Source organism: Purpureocillium takamizusanense, chromosome 7 (assembly GCF_022605165.1).
Source record: "Purpureocillium takamizusanense chromosome 7, complete sequence".
In the NCBI taxonomy this organism is placed as follows: Eukaryota; Fungi; Ascomycota; class Sordariomycetes; order Hypocreales; family Ophiocordycipitaceae; genus Purpureocillium; species Purpureocillium takamizusanense.
In genome coordinates this window covers 1,502,506-1,521,198 of record NC_063074.1, presented here as the reverse complement: position 1 = coordinate 1,521,198, position 18,693 = coordinate 1,502,506, and the positions used below count along the sequence as shown (strand labels likewise).

The 18,693-nt window shown below is 58.8% G+C and overlaps 5 protein-coding genes across 5 annotated transcripts; 4 read left to right on the top strand and 1 right to left on the bottom strand.

Moving 5' to 3' along the window:
* The first annotated feature begins 674 nt into the window (after window positions 1–674).
* JDV02_007765 (uncharacterized protein) lies at window positions 675–3,416 on the top strand. Its single transcript, XM_047989291.1, has 4 exons — window positions 675–1,312; window positions 1,390–1,463; window positions 1,546–2,915; window positions 2,983–3,416. Exons 1-4 carry the CDS (start codon window positions 1,103–1,105, stop codon window positions 3,102–3,104), a joined length of 1,776 nt encoding a protein of 591 aa, XP_047845290.1. The 5' UTR covers window positions 675–1,102; the 3' UTR covers window positions 3,105–3,416.
* A 122-nt stretch (window positions 3,417–3,538) lies between these two features.
* On the top strand, window positions 3,539–5,111 carry HNT2 (Bis(5'-adenosyl)-triphosphatase). Its single transcript, XM_047989290.1, has 2 exons — window positions 3,539–3,935; window positions 4,043–5,111. The coding sequence occupies exons 1-2, from the start codon at window positions 3,732–3,734 to the stop codon at window positions 4,670–4,672; spliced, it is 834 nt and encodes a 277-aa protein (XP_047845289.1). The 5' UTR covers window positions 3,539–3,731; the 3' UTR covers window positions 4,673–5,111.
* A 5,859-nt stretch (window positions 5,112–10,970) lies between these two features.
* On the top strand, window positions 10,971–13,404 carry JDV02_007763 (uncharacterized protein). The gene is made up of 3 exons (XM_047989289.1): window positions 10,971–11,369; window positions 11,434–11,799; window positions 11,867–13,404. Exons 1-3 carry the CDS (start codon window positions 11,300–11,302, stop codon window positions 13,018–13,020), a joined length of 1,590 nt encoding a protein of 529 aa, XP_047845288.1. The 5' UTR covers window positions 10,971–11,299; the 3' UTR covers window positions 13,021–13,404.
* Window positions 13,405–13,540: 136 nt separating this feature from the next.
* Window positions 13,541–15,424, top strand: CNS1 (HSP70/90 co-chaperone). Its single transcript, XM_047989288.1, has one exon. The coding sequence runs from the start codon at window positions 13,856–13,858 to the stop codon at window positions 15,152–15,154; it is 1,299 nt and encodes a 432-aa protein (XP_047845287.1). The 5' UTR covers window positions 13,541–13,855; the 3' UTR covers window positions 15,155–15,424.
* Window positions 15,425–15,460: 36 nt separating this feature from the next.
* On the bottom strand, window positions 15,461–17,773 carry JDV02_007761 (uncharacterized protein). The gene is made up of 4 exons (XM_047989287.1): window positions 16,840–17,773; window positions 16,671–16,786; window positions 16,525–16,609; window positions 15,461–16,469 (listed from the first exon to the last, which is right to left on the bottom strand). Exons 1-4 carry the CDS (start codon window positions 17,204–17,206, stop codon window positions 15,625–15,627), a joined length of 1,413 nt encoding a protein of 470 aa, XP_047845286.1. The 5' UTR covers window positions 17,207–17,773; the 3' UTR covers window positions 15,461–15,624.
* Between the last annotated feature and the right edge of the window lie 920 nt (window positions 17,774–18,693).

Genomic DNA, 18,693 nt, shown 5'->3' with positions numbered 1-18,693 from the left:
CGGGTGTGGGTGGGTGGATGCCCGCGCGCGCGTCTGTCAGGAACGGACCGCTGGGATCTGGGCCAGAACGCTTAGCAATCAGCAGGCGGCCAGTGGGTGGGCGCCCGGCCATCAATCAATCGGCAGGGCACCTCTCCATCCAGATTCCACCCCCCCATCCCCCCGACTACTGCCAGCGACGACGACCGCGTCATCGATTTGCTGGCAGCGAAAGCCCGGGACGTGCATTGGTTGGAGGCTTTGGTCCGCCGCCATCGCGCTGGGATTCGGGATTCGGCCGGACAACAGGGTCCCCAAGCCCTGTCGGGCTGGGCCGGTACGGTACCAGCCTGCCAGCGAGGCGAGGCAGGTAGCGGGCGATGGGCATGTTTGGGCCCTGGCTGAGGGCTCCCGGTTTCTTGGACAAATGGATTTGTATGTGGTCATGACTGTATGCGGTCATGATACGCGCATTGTGTCGTCCGGGACAGGCCCGCTGGCTGTGACCCAAATCGACGCGGCAATGCAGTGCAGTGCAGTACCACAGTGCAGTGCAGTGCAGGGCAGGGTTAGTACTCGCAGTCGGGCACTGTTGGAACGACGTTTAGCGTCTCCGCTAGCCGATGAACCCCCCCGCGGCCAAGCTGCTGGCGTGGCGGCGCCTCGGCTCCCTGCTCCGTCAGTGTGCCATGGATGCTGGACCTTCCCCTTCCTGACAACCATCGGCCACTTATCATTGTCGGCTCTCCATCCATCCTTGCTTGGGCTGTTTTGCTTCTCTTCCCGCTTGTCGACTCGTCAAGCCCGGCTCTTGTTCCGCTCCATACAAGGAACGGAACTTTGTTGCTAAACCTCAGGTCAAAGCACATCTCCCTCCTCCTCCCACTAAGCCTGTCGTGTGACGAGAATGGGATCCGACGCAACTCGTCACACCTCACCAACACAAAGAACCCGCGCCGGCTCGACCAACGCTTCCGCCGAGTTGGCCCTGTCCTCCACTGAACGCTGAGCGCATTCGCTGCGCTATATATCAAGGCCATTCATTGCCTGCGCAATTGGCCTTCTGGACGTCCGCCGCGCCACCGCGTCTCCAGCCGACTGAGCGCATCGATTATTCGCGAGCATGGTGCGCAGACGCCCCCTCGAGGGCTCTCAGCCCCGGCCTGCTGTGTCTACCAATGTGTACGGCCCGGAAGATGATGCCACCGAGTCGACAACGTCGCTGAGCACTGGTGCCCAAGACGTCGGTGACGGCGCCAACGATGGCGGTCGGAAGAGCAATTGGAGTGGCTTCGATGACTTCGAGGGCCTTCCTTGGTGGCGCACGCCTTCGGTATGCCGCTCCGCCTGCGCGGCGAAACTCTACCTTTGCTCGAAGCGCAGCGGCAACTGACGCAGACGTTGACGCAGGTGTTTTGGCTTTTGTTTCCCTTTGCCGTTTTCACCTTGGCCTTTGGCGGTGTCATTGTTCCCAAGCTGAACCTGTAAGCCGCCATCCATCCATCCATGTATCCTGCATGTCTCGTTTTCATGCATGAGCCGCCGCTTGCTGATGCGCCGACGCAGGATTCTTGACCTCGTCTGTAAGCAATACTTTGCCGACAGGACCCTCATCGACCCAAAGCACCCCATCATCCTCGGGAGCGATAATCCGCAGTGCCGGATCCCTGCGGTCCAGAAACATGCGGCAACCTTTATCCTTGTCCTCAACTTCGTAACCGGCGGCTTGAGCGCCATCATCGCCCCCAAGCTCGGCCACCTGTCCGACAGGTACGGGAGGCGGCGACTGCTCGCTGTCGCGTCCGTCGGCGGACTCCTCAACGAGTTCATCACCATCCTCGCTGCCCGGTTCCCCGAGACCGTCAACTATCGCTGGCTGGTCCTTGGCGCCGTGTTTGACGGCTTGACGGGGTCCTTTACTGCCGGCAGCATCCTGTCCCAGTCGTACACGAGCGACTGCACGCCTCCGTCGAAGCGCGCCGTTTCCATGGGCTACATCCAGGCATGTCTCTTCACGGGCCTTGCCTTTGGGCCGCTCATTGCCGGCTACTTTGTCAAATGGAGCGGCAACCTCCTCGCCATCTTCTACGTCGTCCTTGGCTGCCACACCTTCTTTATGCTGTTTGCCGGCTTCGTGATTCCCGAATCCGTGTCCAAGAAGAGGCAGCTCGCGGCGCGAGAAGCCCATCGCAAGGAAAAGGAGGCTCGCGCCGAGCAGGTGGGATCATGGCTATCGGCGGTCCAGTCGTCGAACCCCTTTGAGCCGCTCCGCATTCTTTGGCCCACGGGACCCGGCACTTCGACCAAGCTTCGGCTGAACCTGGTCGCCCTCGCCATCTGCGACGCCTGCATCCTCGGCGGCACGTTCGCCGCTGGAGCCTGCATCGTGCTGTACAGTGAGTACATGTTTGACTGGGGGACCTTTGAGACCTCTCGGTTTGTTTCGGCCCTGTCCATGGTGCGCGTCGTCGTTCTCATGGGAATCTTCCCCGTCCTCAACTACTTTGGGCGCGTGCGTCCCGCGGCGCCGCGGCGCAGGCTGTCCGGGGTGACGCCCGAGGACAAGAACAGCGGCGCGGACCACTTGGACACCTGGATCCTCCGCATCGCGCTGTTCTCGGAGATCTTGGGCTGCACTGGCTATGTGTTTGCGCGGTCCGAGGCCCTCTTCTTCGGCAGCGGCATGATGACGGCCTTGGGCGGTCTGGGCAGCGCGACCACGCAGGCGGTCATCACCAAGCATGTGCCGCAAGACCGCGTCGGAAAGATTCTTGGGGCCATTGGGATGCTGCATGCTCTCGCGAGAGTTGTTGGGCCCGTCCTATTCAACGGCATCTACGCGGCCACCGTGGAGACGTTTCCGCAGGCCATTTTCGTTGCGCTCGGCAGCTTGTATGTCGTTGCCTTTGTATCGAGCTTCCTGATTAAGACGCATAGTGAGTCGCAAGCACCATACGAGACGGCGCGACGATATTCTTGCTGATTGCTGACCACGTGTCCTAGTTCACTGGGAAGACGAGCCTGCTGCGGGAGAGAGGGAGCCTCTGCTAGATGCACAGCGGGCGTCCAACGGCGACGCAAACATTGGCGCCATAGACGAAGAAGACCAGCTTCGCGTCCAGTGAGGCGCGGCGCACTCTGGACCACTTGTCGACAGGGCACGGGGCTCTCCTCCTCTTCTTTTCCTTGGTTTTATTTGGCGGGATCACATTTTCTGGCATTCGAGGAGTTTGGGAGTTGGCAGCGACATTGCAGTTGGATACCTACTATGAGGGCCATGTAAGGGCGGGCAAGACGCGCAGACGCAAGCAGACAGCGGCTGTCGGTTCGGACACGGAGTCATATAGAACTCATGCGACATCCGTCTCATGTAAAAGTAGGGACACGTATGTGAAGCATTCATGTGAGAGAACTTGGATGTGGCGTCCCCAATGGGGTGAAATTAATAAACTAAATTAATTGACTGGCCGAGGAGCCATTGATATTGACCCGAGCACCGAGTTGGCACCCAGTGACATCGGCCGGCGCCACACCCTCCTGCCGCTCCGCTGACGTCCATCTTTCTTCCATCACCCCCACCAGCGAGCACAAGCTCCAGGCAGCTCCAGGTTCCCGATTCAGCCTCACAGCTCACGACAACCCACGGCGCTTCTCACTTAGCACCATTCTCTGACACATTTTTCACGAGCGGTTCCCCTTCCCGCTACACGTCGTATAAGAGCCACAGGCACGCGGGCGTCCTCGGACGGAGCATGCTCGCCGCCAGGTCGTTGTTGTTACGCACACGGGCCGCCAGAGCTGCCTCTTCGACGTCGCCAACAAAGAACAAAAGCAACTGCAATACTGTCCTCACCGCATTCCGACCTGTCTCGTCGTCTGTGACACGGGCCATCGCCATGTCTTCGGTGCCAGACGTCAAGGAGATTAGGTTCGGGCCCTTTGAGGTCACGAAGCAGGTGAGTGATCGAGGTCGAACCCCAAGTCCTAGTACTACACGCACACGCGCACACACACGCACACACAAATACGTGTCCGAGTCCGCTCGGCTGACCGCATACAACAGGTCTTTTGCGTCACGCCCCTCTCCTTTGCGCTCGTCAACCTCAAGCCCATCGTGCCGGGCCACGTGCTCGTGTGCCCGCTGGCCCCGCACCGGCGACTGACGGACCTCTCCCCCGCGGAGACGGCCGACCTGTTCACCACGGTGCAGCTGATACAGCGGGTGCTGGCGCAGAACTATTTCCCAACCGACGAGAACCTGGAGGGCCGCGGCCAAGGCGGGGACCCGTCGTCATCGTCGTCGTCGTTGTCGTCGCTAGTAGGAGGGAGCTTCACGGTGGCGGTGCAGGACGGGCCGGACGCAGGGCAGACGGTGCCGCACGTGCACGTGCATGTCATACCGCGGGCCAAGGGCGACCTGGGCGATGCCATGGACGAAATCTACGTGCGCATGGCGGGCGAGGAGGGCAACGTGGGCGGCGCGCTGTGGGACGGCGTCATGGGCAGGCGGCCGGTGCCCGGCGGGGGGATGCCGCGCATCGAGGACGTGGAGCGCAACGTGCGGACCGAGCGGCAGATGCACGACGAGGCGGACCGGTACAGGGCGACGCTGCGGCAGATGCACGACGAGGGGCAGAAGGAGAGGGGAGGCGGGGTTTCCAAGACAGAGGCCCCCAAGGCCGCCGAGCTGTGAGCGAGTCGGATCATGTCTGTAAGTGCAGGCTCGCCATGGTTATGCTTATGGGAGGGCGCCAGGGTTTCTCTACGGCAAGATGCTCTCCAATAGACTCCAAGACTTAGTCAAGATCTTGGGCACCGTTTTCCCCCAACGCAATGCTCGGCTACACACGCAGCAGCGAGTGCGTCTGGCATGAGGGCATGACGATGATGGGCGTAGAATTTTTGGTGACTTTCAGGTTCACTGGCTGGCATGACAGAGGACACGTGCGATGCAACGAGACACAGGGGGATTGATGAGGCATTGCTTGCAGCTGAGTTGATCAAAAGAAAAAGAAGGAGAAGAAGGGGGAGAAGGAGAAAAAACAAGAGGCGCATCATTCGCAGACAAATCCCGTCATGAAACCCCTGCTCCCTTATCATGCGCAGTCTATTTGTTTGAAGTTCTTCTCCCCGTAGTACGCCCAACAGCGACCGTCGTCGGCGGTGCACTATTGAACACAAGAGTGATGGCGTTTTATAGTCAGTGAGTGTAGTAATATGACCACCGCGCAGAGTGTGACAATCGCCTGGTGAAAAGTGCAGAAGCGGCGGCGCGCGGGGCGGTCTTGGACGCCAGCGATGCTTACTTTTTAGGATTGCAAGGCTCATATCTGAGAACTTCGTGGACAACGTAGGACAGTGCCGGAGCCTCATTGAACCATTCTTTTGCGGGCTCCACGTAGCGATGCTCGCACATCTGAGTCGTGACATTACACTAGGAGATTTCAGCAGTTCAAACGTGTCTTGTCGTCAAACGCGGGGGGCTCTCTTTTGTCCGGTTGATCAATGCCAGTAAAGAGCAAAGACCAAAAAGAAGAAGAGGAAAAAAAAATAAAGCGCCGAGATCTAACAGATAAGATAGACTGATAGAATGCAATTTGGTAAAGCATAGGACTGAAGTTTCGAGTTCGTACCTTCACTCCCGCTATGCGCCTATTCGCCTTTTCGCAGTGCTCATGCATCCTCTGTTCCGTTGGGAAATGATTAAGGATCCTCAGTTGATCGCATTGCGTCCATTCCGGGTTGGCGGATGCAAACCCACGGGAGAGAAGCAAGAGGCCGAGCATTGCGCGGGTCAACATCATGTTTCTGAGCGGGATCAAGGATGGCGGCTATCGGAAGGGCGAGGCGTGTGTGTGTGTGTTGGGGGGGGGGGGGCAGAAGAAGAAGAAGAAGAAAGACAGAAATGACAGAAGCAAAGGGCTCCGGGGGTGGCTCCGCTCAGTGGCCTTGAGAAAGTCGCTGTAGGTTTTGGGAACGCTGTCCGGGGAGGTTCTATCACGACCTTTTATACATGCGCGAGCGGAGGGAAGGTAACGCGTCAGCAGTTCCGTGAGCGTTCTCGCTATCTGCGTCAGAACGAGCAGCATTACTTGATATATATTATGCGATATATTCTTTTCCAAGTCAACTATAGTCATATCGTGCGCTATGATCATGTATATGGATGAGTGATTAGCTAACAAGACGCACGCACGCCCTAGTCCGATACTTATCAGGGAGAAGAGAGAAGGAGAAAAAAGACGCTCAGACGCGGCCTCTGTCTTGTCATAGAGTGACTTGGAGTTCGGGCTTATAACAGTCCTTTATCACGATTCAAGTACACTAAGCAGGGGAGACGACACGGTGGCCAGTATGAATATAACCTTTTTCGTATCACAAAGCCATTCCGCGTCTGAGCAAAACCTCGAGGAGGACGAGGAGACCAGGCAAGCTCGCGAGCAGCATAGAGACAGATTGCACCATATCACGCGGGATAGCAGGGCTTATGTAGTTTAACAGCATGATAGGGGTGGAGAGGGTGGCAATTCGATAACCGTCTATTTCCAAGAGCCTTTGAAATTCCTCGCACTCCTTCTGTAGCTTGCATGGTCTCCCCCCCCCCTCCTTCTTTTTCGCTTTTGCCGCCGCCAAGTGGGCATAAGCTCGTCGAGTCAGGGATCCCACTGAGATACTAAAAACAATCGGTTTGACAACTGATAACCCCTGTGATCCCGTCTCTTGCTACCAACAGAATATAAAGCCCCTATTTCCTGCACCGCGTCTGCGCATCTCGCAGCTGCCCCCCTCCGTGCACTGGGAGCCGTAATGAAAATGTAACATTAGCGACAGCGTGATGGCCGACTTCATATAGACGTATCGCTTACCTTGCCAATCTGACACCTGCGATCCACTTTATTCTTGTAGGCCTTGAAAATAGGGTAGGGGTAAACTTGGCCGCCCCTGCCACGATGGGGATGGTTCATGTTTCGGAACTTGGTCCTCGACTCGACCCCGTACCTGTAAAAAAAGCAAACGTCGGTCGTTGCGTTACACTATGGGTTTTTCATGGTTAGACCTGTCAGTTGGCGCTCCGCAACGTCTAGACCTGCCCAATGAACAAAAAATGGACAAGCAAGAAGAAGGGTTATGATCTTCGGTCGGTACCTGTATCCCGGAGCGAATGCTTTGCTCGTCGACCCATTCTTGGGCCGTCTTTTCATCTTTGAAATAAGGCATAACGGAGAGGCCGCCGCATGATACGCTGGTAGGGAGGAGCAAGAGCGCGAGCAGGGCGGCCGGCACCATGTTGTGAGGATTGAGATTGGAAGCAAGACGTGCAAAAGTCGAGATTGGCGCAAGTGGAGAGGGTAACGGCAGCAGAATGAAAATGGCGACGGCACCTTCTGGAGTCAACGGGGGTTAGCAAACACCTGCTGCCGGGCATGTCGGCACCGCTCGTTTTATATGTTCGCGAGAGGGCGGCTTATCGCTGCCCGGTTCGATAGAAATGGACACTTGGCGTTTTGGAGACGAGCATGCCGTAAAATATTAACTAATTTTTAATTCACAAAGCATCGTTTGGCAAGAACGCTCGGTTGCGTTGAGGATGTTTCATGTTGTTGAAGAAAATGCCGGCTGAAGATGCCCGTGCTCTGTCTGGTTCGGGGCTCCTCCTCAAGTTACCAACATAACATCGAATACTTTTTTTTTTTTTTTTTACAAAAGCAAACCATGTTTGTTACAGTTTCTAGGGTTAGCGTTTCCTAAGCTGTGACTACTACTGGGCCTTGATGCCTGGCCGGCTAGGCGACAGTCCGCTGCTTCTGGGTTCTTCTGCTCGGCGTTCACGTACCGAGTATGCGGGATCCATGTGATGTGCCACTGACGTTGCCCCAGCCAGGGTGCGGAAGCTCGTTCGCCCCTCGTCGGCGGGGGGGGGGAGGGAAGGAAAAGAGGCTGGATGTCCTGATGCAAAAAGATTGAACGGGAACGGGTCGCGATACGCATCGGACCCCGGCACGCATCTATGCGCAGCACCGCGCGGCCCCGATGGTTGCACGAGCTGCGCCGCAGGTGGCACTGCAGGACATGGACGATTTGAAACAGATGCGCCCGCTACCACAGCCACCACTGCTGCTGCTGTGTCTGTGCGTGCAATGGAGCGAGTGGCTTGTGTATGTATATCGATGGACAGAATCCGGGGCAAGATGGCGAGGCGGCCTGGCGCATCACACGCCGCCGAACGATCAAAGGGTGGAGGTGATCTGTACATGGCCAGAGTCCGTACTAGCCGGGCGATTTTTTTTCTTTCTTTCTCCTTCTTGTCTGGGGCCGTCTGCCGCCGCGACTGCAGTCCATCCATCCGCGGGGTCATGGGCGGCAAAGAAAAAAGAAGAAAAAAAGGACCGATGGATGTGTCGCGAGAATCGGCGCTCTGCCGCTGGCGGGCATCGTGCGACATCAAAAGGCGGCAAGCCCTGGGCGGGGTATGCAGTGCTCTGTCTGTTGGGCACGGAGCAGTGATAGTTGTACGGAGCAAGTGACTTTGTAGTTACGTCTGACCCAAAGACATCACACTTCAAGACATTCCCGTTTGTGTTGTTGGCCGCCGTGCATATAGTACAGTCAAGGCCACCACCACCATCACCACCACACGAGCGCGCTCCCCAAAAGGGATGGAAATTCTGTCTAGCAGGTTCGGCAGGAGAGCCGGTTGCGGGTTGCGGCGCCCGATTCACCATGGGCATACGCGCGCGCTGCCTTCTGCTGCAAGTCATGGTCCGCGCCTGGCACGGCACACCGAGCATGCCTGCCCTCCCTCCATGGATGAATGAATGCCTCCTCCGACATCCGACTCGGGACCCTCGAGCAGAGAGGAACTGGTGTGGTTGCAGCACGCTCCCCACCCAGTGCGACGTGATCCCGGCATGGTCCACGGGAGCTAGTGCGATCCCTGAGCCCTGTTCCTCGGTAGATGCATGGCGATGTCGGCCAAGTGGGCCTTCCCAGCGCCTCGCCTGCGCCAGACGGACAAGGGAGGGGGGTCATCGTCGACGGGACGCGCCCACGCGGCGACCAAGTGGAGGGCACTGCATGGATGGGGCCCACCTCGTCGGCCGAGACGCCAGGCGAGCAGCCACCTCGCTGGGTGTGCCTGGGCGAGGCGACAGGGTGTCGGGCGCCCTCGCATCGTCATTGGCCTGGTGTAAGTTGCGTTCGCGGTCGCCCTCGACATGCCAGTTGCATTTGCAGGCACGAGCACGACGGCACCGTCTGAAGCCTTGCATTGCAGCACTCGTGCGCCGCGGAAAGGGTGGAGGGAGGGGGGGGGGGGGGGCTGCTGCTGGTGTCGTCCATGTGAGCCAAATCGAGGCAGTCTCGGAGACTCGACGACGGCCTGCAATCAGTAGGCGCTGTGTATACTGTACTGTCTTCGGCCTGTCGTGCGGGGGTTCCTCGGGTTGCGGTGTGTGGAATGCCTTTGTCGCTCGCTGTCGCATGACCCACGCATCCACGACGCCACTTTTGGCGACTGATAGCCACAGGATACGTATGTAGTTATGGGCCTCGTCAAAGACAGAAGAGGGTTGCAGCAGCAGATCTCACGCACAGGCTCCAACGTTGTAATGGCTGCGACTGCACCTCCGTCAGGGTCTTGCAAGGCGCTCGGGTGTCCCGCGGCGGACGACCCCCGTCAATAGCATTGCAGTGTTGTGACTCTTGGTAGGCCTAACGCAAGTTGCAATTGTCGAGACGACACGGGAAACTTATAGCGGACAGAGGGCTCTCTTACATCGAGGCGACATCGCTCGTCTGTGGGAGGGGGCCAGAGGATGTCGCACTTGGTCATTCGTCCAAGAAGACTGTCGCCGAACGCCTCAGCTACTCCCGCACCCGCCACCCGAGGATGATCAATGCCGTCTTTGCAGGGCCGCATGTGAGGTTGAGATGGATGGTGGCGAGACCAGCGAGCGAGCGAGCGAGCGAGGACGGAAGGAGGGAGGCAAGAGGGACGAGATTGTCGGCGCAAGTGGTTTGACGGCGGGGTTCCGTGCGACGACCGCAATCTGCACACGGATACGTACCTGTTCTGCAACACGCTCCTCCAGCCCCACCGCCCGCCCGGTTGGTCGAGTTATGCAGCTATCCAACATAGTGGCATGTCGTGGTGCCAGGCCCACCCTTATCAGGCCGCGCCAGCGCCACATGTCACCAGACACGAGAAATTGTCGGCGGGGTTTGTGGCTTACCGGGGCTGGTCCCTCCCACGTAGCAGGATCATCAACCCAAACACCATCTTCTACATCGAGATGATCAACCTGGCGGAGCTCCCGTCCCGACCAAGGCACACCGACAGCCCACCTACTACTCCTTGGGGCCTGCAGGCCGACCGAGCAACGAGTGCGCGTTTGCGTCTTGCTTTGCCATCCCCACTCAGTAGATAGCCTCCAGGGCCAGCAACAGCACACCCGAAAGCAAACAATTCATTGTCTAGCGCAGACAAGGACGGCATTGTCCATGTTGACGCTCAACAAGCGCAATTGACGTGCTGGAGGCGCACGTCGTGCAACCAAGGGATGACGCATGCGGACTCGGGTGCGCTGAGACAATGCTGCTGCTGTGTGAAGAGAGTGAGACATGGGAGAGAGCAGGCTCTGCCGCGCTCATCATTGATTGTACCAAGTAAATACATATTCGCCCCGCCACGTGCATCTGCAACTGCATCTCTGCGCCTTCGCCTGCACCTGCACCTGCACCTGCGCCTGCGCCAGCGTCTGCGTCTGCGCGTGTATCCACCATGCATTCACCGCACCCAAGAAATTTCGCACCTGCATAAAAAGCTAAACCACTGAACCTGTGTGTGTTGCATGCATGCTTCTATCGATGCGTTCAGGCTTTGCGTCCCCCCACCCCACTCGCAAGCGCCGCCGCATCCTGCACTGTCTCCGTACTGTGCGCCTCCCCGATGGCCCGACCTTGAAATGCCCTCCTCCCACCTTTCTCGTCCGCTCCGCCCTCCTCGACTCACTCGACTTTTTCCTCTACCACTCACTTCCTTATTTTCGTGCTTCGGTTCCAGGAAAGCCTCTTTTGCCTTGCGACCTTTTGCCATATTCTCCTTTCCGGAGTCGCGCAATCAACTGCAAAGCCTGCCTCGAGACTGCCAACCGTAGTCTCGCTGGCAGAAGAGTGCCCACTGCTTCCCACACGAACCCACCATCGCCACCGCCGCTCGAGAGCCCGTCAGGATACGCACACAAACACGCGCGCCCACACCACCACCAGCTCCGTGCCCGCCGTGTCTTGCTGTCGTAAGCCCTCGCCTTGCGGAGAAGCCATGACCCTAACCAAGCAGACGCGCTTTCGGAACCCCGATGACTTTCCAACTCTTCAGCTCTTCCTGCTGGGTATGTGCTGCGCCCCTTGCCGTGTGCCGTATACTGTATGTTTCATCGCTGACACCATCTACAGCCATTGTCCGTCTTGCCGAGCCCATCGCCCTCACTTCCATCTTCCCCTATGCCTGGCCTTTGGTCAAGAAGTTCAAGATTGGCAGCGAGCAAGATGCATCCTTTTACGCCGGCCTCCTCATCTCGTCCTTTTCCCTCGCCGAGGCCCTCATGGGCATGTACTGGGGCGGACTCTCTGATCGCATCGGCCGCAAGCCGGTTCTGATGCTAGGATGCGTGGGTACCATGTTCAGCATGGTCATGGTAGGCTTCGCCTCCAACATGTGGATTGCATTGCTCGGACGAGCCATAGGTGGTCTCCTCAACGGCAACATTGGCGTCATCCAGACAATGGTCGGCGAACTCGTGACCAAGCCTGAGCACGAACGTATGTTGCCTCTCCTATGCCAGACCCTCAAACTTTATGTGTTTTGTTTACTGACCGATCATGGTAGCCCGAGCCTTTGCCGTCATGCCCTTCGTGTGGAGCATTGGAACCATCATCGGCCCCTGCATCGGCGGCACCTTTGCCGATCCCCACGAGTCGTGGCCCGATGCGTTCCCCAAAGGCAGCATGTTCGAGCGCTTCCCCTACCTCTTGCCCAACCTCCTCTGCGCGCTCCTCCTGCTCATCAGCATCGTCTTGGGGTTCTTCCTCCTCGACGAGACGCATCCTGACATGCAACCCCGGGTTCTGCTGCCGGCAGACACATATGTCTCGGAGGAAACTCCACTGATCGAGACCTCAGATGCCATGAAGCGACCCGCTGTGGATCTGCGCGCGGAGACGTATGGTACCATGCGAAGCGTCAATGGGCCGAGCCAAGACTGTATCGACGAGCCCATCGAGAAGCTTTGCGTTACCACCACACCCGTCTGGAACAAGCGTGTTGTCGGCTTCATCATTGCCCTGTCCATCTTTACGTACCACTCGATGACCTACGACCATCTCATGCCCATTTTCTTCGAAGACGACCGCGCATCGACAGTAGCCGCCATGGCTCGCATCCCATCTCTTTTCAAGTCATCCGGCGGTTTGGGGCTCTCTTTGCGCGACGTGGGGATGATCATGGCTGTCAACGGCGTCATCGCCCTGTTCGTCCAGGCTGTCATCTTCCCGCTCGCCGCGGAGAGGGTCGGTGTGTACAAGCTCTTCCTCATTGTCACGGTGCTACACCCCATCGTCTACGCCGTTGTCCCCTTCCTCCTGCTCGTTCCTGAATCCCTCATTTTCCCTGCTATCTATACTTGCCTTGCCATCCGAAACACTCTCTCCATTACCCTCTACCCTCTTCTCCTCATTCTCATCAAGGAGGCAACCCCGACTTCCAGTGCTCTGGGCAAGGTCAACGGCTTGGCTGCCAGCGCCGGCGCCGCATGCCGCATGATCGCGCCACCGATCGCAGGTTATCTCTACACCTATGGCAGCAAGATGAATTGCACTGCACTAGCCTGGTTCGGCAGCGTGGTCGTTGCCGCGGTTGGAGCTGTGCAATGCTTCTCTGTGCCACGCGAGCGAAACAACGACAGGACCGAAGAAGGTGCCGTTGCACAGCCTAAGCAAGGACCGAATGTTCTCGCTACTGAAGTTTCAGACGACGAGCAGTGATTGCTTGTTGTTTTGCGACCGAGTCCCGAACCCCCCTGAGTTTGCTGTTCACCCTCGAGTGCTACTCCCCCTAAGGAGCGACGAGGAAGCAGTTGACCATTTAGCAGTTTACGAACGACGAAGGCGACGTGGAAATCACGCGGTGTGGTGTTGTCCTGATGAGGGAGGGTGCTCTTTCAGCGAGTTTTGGCGTGTTTGAGTGTTGCAATTATAACCCATGGAGATTGGAGTCGTTGGTGAGACTAGCATTGGCATGGGTCGGCGTTTTTGGAGCACGGCGAAAGGTGTACTCTACTGCTTTTTACTTTTTTCCACCCTCACGAATAGAATGAGGCAGAACAGGTACATAGCAGCCAGGCAGGTAATAGAACGAGTTTGACGATGTCAGCTGTTACTGTATACGCACGAGTGGGTGCGCTGTGGCCGTGGTGCGTTTATCACGCTGTATATATCGAGACTGACGACACTCGTTCACGTAAAAAAATGCTTGTGAGCTGCCGTGACGACCCTTGGGTTGGTGGTGGTGGCAATACTAATAAGGCGATAGAAGTGGTGTGGTGGCGCCAGCGCCCAATAGAATTTTTCGGGTTCCGGTGGAAAAGTTGGAGAAACGGGGATTCTTGACGCCCAGCCAGAGTGACGTTTTTCAGCACCCCTAACCTCACCTACTCAACACCACGCTATGCCAGCAAGAACATGACACCTTACCGCATAGAATATCTTATCTGAAAAAGGGGAAAAAAGGATCAGAAAGGAAAGAGGATAACTCAGGGGACGTACCAGGACAACACATCCCGTCGCTGGGGACGGCCGCGCGCCTCAGACAGCCGCCACAATGCACATCGAGGAACTCACCGAACAGATGGCTCGGGCCATGGACATGGCCGGGCAGGGACAGCAGCAGCAGCAGCAGCAAGGCAGCCAGAGCGAGACGGACGCGACAAAACCGTCACTCCCGCCGGGCCTCGCCGTCAACGCCGGCAAGACGGTGGACGAGGTGTGGGCGGAGCTGAACAAGTCGCCGCTGTTCATGACGGAGCTGGAGGAAAACGACGACGTGGCGGCGCTGCAGGCGCTGAGCTACGAGGGATCCGCGCTGGAGAACAGCGCCGACTTCAAGGAGCGTGGCAACGAGTGCTTCAAGGTCAAGGGGTACGTGGACGCAAAGGAGTTTTACACGCGGGGGGTGCAGATCCTGGCGGCCGAGGAGGGCAAGCGGGCGCGGGGGGAGGCGACGACGAACCCCGACGGCGAGCCCGACTCGGAGGACGAGGTGCGGCGGCAGCGGGAGATGCTCGAGGCGCTGTACGTGAACCGGGCGGCGTGCCACCTCGCGCTGGACAACTTCCGCAGCTGCTGGCTCGACGGCGCGGCGGCGCTGCGCCTCAACCCGCGCAACGTCAAGGCGTGCTACCGCAGCGCGCGCGCGCTCCTGGCCGTGGACCGCGTCGCCGAGGCCGACGACGTGTGCGCCGCGGGGCTGGCCGTGGACGCGGACAACGCCTCGCTCCGCGCCGTGGCCGCCGACATCGTGCGCCGCGCGGGGGAGCTCGACGCCCGCCGCCGCCGGGACGAGGAGCGGGCGGCCACGCGCCTCCGCCGCGAGCGCCTCCTGGCCGCGGCCCTGGCGGCGCGCAACATCCCCACGCGCTCGACGGACAAGCCCCCCGAGATGGGCGACGCGCGGCTCGAGCTCGTCCCGGACCCCGACGACCCGCGCAGCTCCCTCGCCTTCCCGACCGTGCTGCTCTACCCGCTGCACCTCGAGAGCGACTTCATCAAGGCCTTTGGCGAGACGCAGACGCTCGACGACCACCTCGCCTACGTCCTGCCCCTGCCGTGGGACGCCCAGGCCGCCTACACCCCCGCGGGCGTGACGTGCTACGTCGAGACGCGCGACGGCGGCCTGCTCAAGATGGGCAAGCGCGTCCCGCTGCTCAAGGTCCTGGGCACCGGCAGGGTCGAGGTCGTCGACGAGGTGGTGCGCATCTTTGTCGTGCCGTCGGGCGAGGCCGAGGCGTGGGCCAGGGAGTTTAAGGAGAAGAGGGCGGCGGAGAGGGGGGACACCACAACAACAACAACAACCACCAAAACCACAACCTCAACTACGACCACTTCCGCCGCCGCGCGGTGACGGGAAACCAGAAAGACGGTTGGAAGGGAAGATTGCGGCCAACGCTCCCCGGGAGGCGTGAAGCAGAAAGGGGACAAAAGTCCTGCATGGATATACCAGTAGAGAAGAAGGGTCAACAGAGCTGCATGCGCGTGCCCTCTCGTCCTATGGTGGTGTGGTGGTGGTGGTGGTATGACAAGGTGCGAATCTTATAAAGAGTCATTCTGTCTCCGCCACGTGAAAAGGCTGCAGCAGCTACGTGCGTGCGTACGTACATATCGTACATCAAGATGACGCAGCAAAGGAAAACAAGTCTCCAAACAAACGACGCCCTCCACCGCCCCCCGCCGTGATGCCCAAACTTGTGTCATGCCTCTTGCGACCCTCCTCTACTTCTCCCCAACACCCTGCCTCGCCCCTGTCACCCGCATGGCGCCTTCAATGTCAGTCCCAACGCACAGTTGATACTGCCCGCTCTGATCGTTTCATCATTAGCACGACCTGGCACGACCCGGCCGCTGCGTCCATCTGCCCGCATGCCCCGGTAATGAGTCTTGTGACCCGACGGGGGCGGGCCCGTCCGTCAGTCCCGGCGCCTCCTGGTCCTCTGTTTGCAACCTCACCAGCGTCGCAGCAGCGGCATAATCCGCGACAAGACCATTGCCCGTTCGTTTCTCGTCTTTGCCGCTCCTTGTGGCCGCCGCGTCCTCTCGTGCTGGTGACGAGGAGAACGCTGCAAAGCCCGGTCTTGGCTCAGGGGCGGATGCCCCGGCATAGCGACGCTCCCAGTCGCCTGGTATGAACGCCGTCGCAGGCGCGTCAATGCTGTCTCTATGCAAGGGATCCCAATATGAAATCGGGCCTTGTGACTGTGCTTCTTCCTGTCGGGGGTGGATGGGAGGTAGACTGACCCCGCCAGCGTACGGATACGTCCTCGTCGTCCTGTGGCCGTGGGGAGGGAAAAGTTCGTGCCTGACCGGCCGCGCACCGGAATTGTTCCTCCGTATCGGCGTCCATGGCGAGAAACCGCCAGGCCTCAGGTAGGGATGTAGTTCCTCGCCGCGCGCCGCTCGATGGCTGTCGTGGGGCACATACATGAGCAGCCCGTTCTGTGTCGTGGCTTTCCTTGACAGGTAGGCATCTCGGGAGGCCTCGGCCTCCATGGTGGCCTCCATCACCAACTGTTGGTTGATAATCATCTCTCCAAACTCGGGGTAAGTGGCGGGAATGCACTCCATCGGAAACTCGGGCCCAAACAGTGGAATCAACGCCCCGGCGATGTCGTAGCAAAACGTGGCGCAGACTGCTCTGGCGCAACGGAACGGCATCCAATAGCCTAAAACGCCATGTCAGTCCCATGCTCGGATCGCGCAAGTCGGGCTCATACTTGCCTTGCGCGCCTACTGAACCTCCCGTAATGCTGGGGGAGATGTCTCTGAGCCCCGGATTCTTGTCCAGCATCTGCGATGGTTTCGTCTGCCCGCGCGTTAGTGCCGGGGCGCCTAGCCGGTGGATAATGGCCGGTCCATCGTCTCACCTTGGCATATCCAAGGCTCTTGAAAAACGGCGTCATGCGAACAAGTCCAATGTTGTAGTCCCACATCACCTTGTACTTCAGCTGCTGTCCGGGAATGCGAAACTCATAAGAAAACGCTACGTTTGGCGTGTCAGTCAGCTTTACATCTCAACGGGCCGTGTCTACTTGCCTTCGATGCTCTCCCGGCCAGTCTTTTCGAAGAAGTCCTTTTTCGTGCTGTTATAGGGTATGTGCTCACAACACTGCTGGATGTAGCCAAACGCATCAATTTCGTATTTGGCGACTTCCCGGGCGGCTGCATCGCTGACGTCTTCGAAAGGAGGATATCTGACCGGCCCTTGTGTCTTAGATCGCGGTACGTATGCTGCATTCCTGGAACCTCTTCTGCTTGGAAGTCGGTGTTTCTCCATCGTTGTTGCCAAGGTCGACTGAGTTTCGCGGGCTGAGGCCATGGGCAGGGCATGGGCTGGCAGACGTCGTCGGTCGGACCGCCTGTCAGGGGGGTCCGGATTGAGGAGCGATCTCAGTGGCAACATCGTGCATGGGGCGTTTGCACGCCGACCAGGTCAGTAAAGCAGGCGAGCAGGCACCCGAAAAGCTCCTCTGATCCTTTGCAGGTAGCCGGCCGCGACTGCGAATTCCCTGCAGCGACGTAGCCAGTGTATGGTGGTGGTGGACAAGAGAAGGATGCAACAACGCCCTACTGCTGCCACACAACCACAGCTTCGCAAAGAGTCCATCAGTAAGCCGTAGAACAGGCGCGGCAAACAACCGCAGAGAAAAGGAACTCTTTCTTGTCCACGGGGCGTGTCGCCTATCCCAGCGGTATCTCAAGCCTCCTCCACTTGTTCCTGCTTCCCGCCCCAGAATTCGACGGCCGAGACAGCTGGCAGGTCTGATCATGAACGCCGACGCAACGGGGCCTCAACAAAGCTGGAGCCTGGGGCCAGAATGTCAACACTGAGTCTCTGGGGGCACACTCTCATCGTCCTCCATTCCGTTTGCAGGTCCACCTGTGTCTGCCCGCGCGGCCCGTGGCGTACCTGGCGTTGGGTCGAACCGAAAAGCTTAGCCCTGAGCTGCCTGGATCCTTGTTTCGAGGCAGCACGATCGTTGATCTGGCTCCAAGATGCGTCGCTGGGCGAGAATATAGGGCAAAAATTTGCGTCAGGTCGTTCCTTGATGCATGTACGGCGCTGAATGGCCCCACGGGTGGTGCTCCCGTTGTTTCCTTGGGCATCGGCTCGGCGGTATTCACGTAGGATCCAGCACCGGCAGCGGAAAGGGCGAAGAAACCATCTGCTTGCCGTCCTTAGCCTTGTGGCACCCATCGGGTACCTGTCGGGCGTGGGTTTAGCTGAAGAGAAAGTTTCGGGCAACGGGCTGGTCCTGAGGGCGTGCTTGTCCGACATTCAAGGCTCCCGGCCAGGGCGGGCTGCTGGGCGGCAGCTCTACCGCGTTGCAGAAGCCCTTCTCGGATGCCAAACAAGCTGTGTGGCAGGCCATGTGGAAGCAAAGGCGGTAGGTAGGGTGGGCATGACAGCAGGCCTTGAGCATACGGGTATCTGCATCATGTACCGCAGCCTATGCCAGCGGCTCTTGCGCTCGAGGCCGCAGAGTCACGGCGCCGAAGCCTGGTGCACTCACTCCCAGCCAGTTCACCGCCCCGGATTTTGCAGACCCTTTTTTTTGCCGGATGAATGACTCGTCGCTGACTCTGCGAGTCATGATCGACCATCCCGGTGCCGTGGTGTTGAACCCGTTGCACCCTGTCGACCCGGTCTCATCCAGTCGACGAGTCGGTCTGGCCGTAGTATCGCGTGCCCTGCCCAAGCATAGATCTTGCCATGGTTACGGCGGGGGTAGTCCCTGGGCATATATCTCCAGGACACTGTGACCGTCATCTTGACGGCGAGGATGTCAGAGATATCTGCTGCATGACCGAGACGGGAGCGAGGCAAACAAATGCCAGCGTGACAGTAACAAGGCTTCTTGTTGCCGGTCTACCGCGGCGTATAGGGCC

Excerpts from the sequence above, each read along its gene's own strand:
- CNS1 (XM_047989288.1), top strand. The coding sequence starts at position 13,856 with ATGCACATCGAGGAACTCACCGAACAGATGGCTCGGGCCATGGACATG.
- JDV02_007765 (XM_047989291.1), top strand. The coding sequence starts at position 1,103 with ATGGTGCGCAGACGCCCCCTCGAGGGCTCTCAGCCCCGGCCTGCTGTG. Across the intron at positions 1,464-1,545 it reads ATTGTTCCCAAGCTGAACCT|GATTCTTGACCTCGTCTGTA; the intron begins GTAAGCCGCCAT and ends GCGCCGACGCAG. Across the intron at positions 2,916-2,982 it reads CTTCCTGATTAAGACGCATA|TTCACTGGGAAGACGAGCCT; the intron begins GTGAGTCGCAAG and ends CACGTGTCCTAG.
- JDV02_007763 (XM_047989289.1), top strand. The coding sequence starts at position 11,300 with ATGACCCTAACCAAGCAGACGCGCTTTCGGAACCCCGATGACTTTCCA. Across the intron at positions 11,370-11,433 it reads TCTTCAGCTCTTCCTGCTGG|CCATTGTCCGTCTTGCCGAG; the intron begins GTATGTGCTGCG and ends CACCATCTACAG. Across the intron at positions 11,800-11,866 it reads GACCAAGCCTGAGCACGAAC|CCCGAGCCTTTGCCGTCATG; the intron begins GTATGTTGCCTC and ends CGATCATGGTAG.
- JDV02_007761 (XM_047989287.1), bottom strand. The coding sequence starts at position 17,206 with ATGTTGCCACTGAGATCGCTCCTCAATCCGGACCCCCCTGACAGGCGG. Across the intron at positions 16,610-16,670 it reads AGAGCCTTGGATATGCCAAG|ACGAAACCATCGCAGATGCT; the intron begins GTGAGACGATGG and ends ACGCGCGGGCAG. Across the intron at positions 16,470-16,524 it reads AGGTTCAGTAGGCGCGCAAG|GCTATTGGATGCCGTTCCGT; the intron begins GCAAGTATGAGC and ends ATGGCGTTTTAG.
- HNT2 (XM_047989290.1), top strand. The coding sequence starts at position 3,732 with ATGCTCGCCGCCAGGTCGTTGTTGTTACGCACACGGGCCGCCAGAGCT. Across the intron at positions 3,936-4,042 it reads CCTTTGAGGTCACGAAGCAG|GTCTTTTGCGTCACGCCCCT; the intron begins GTGAGTGATCGA and ends CGCATACAACAG.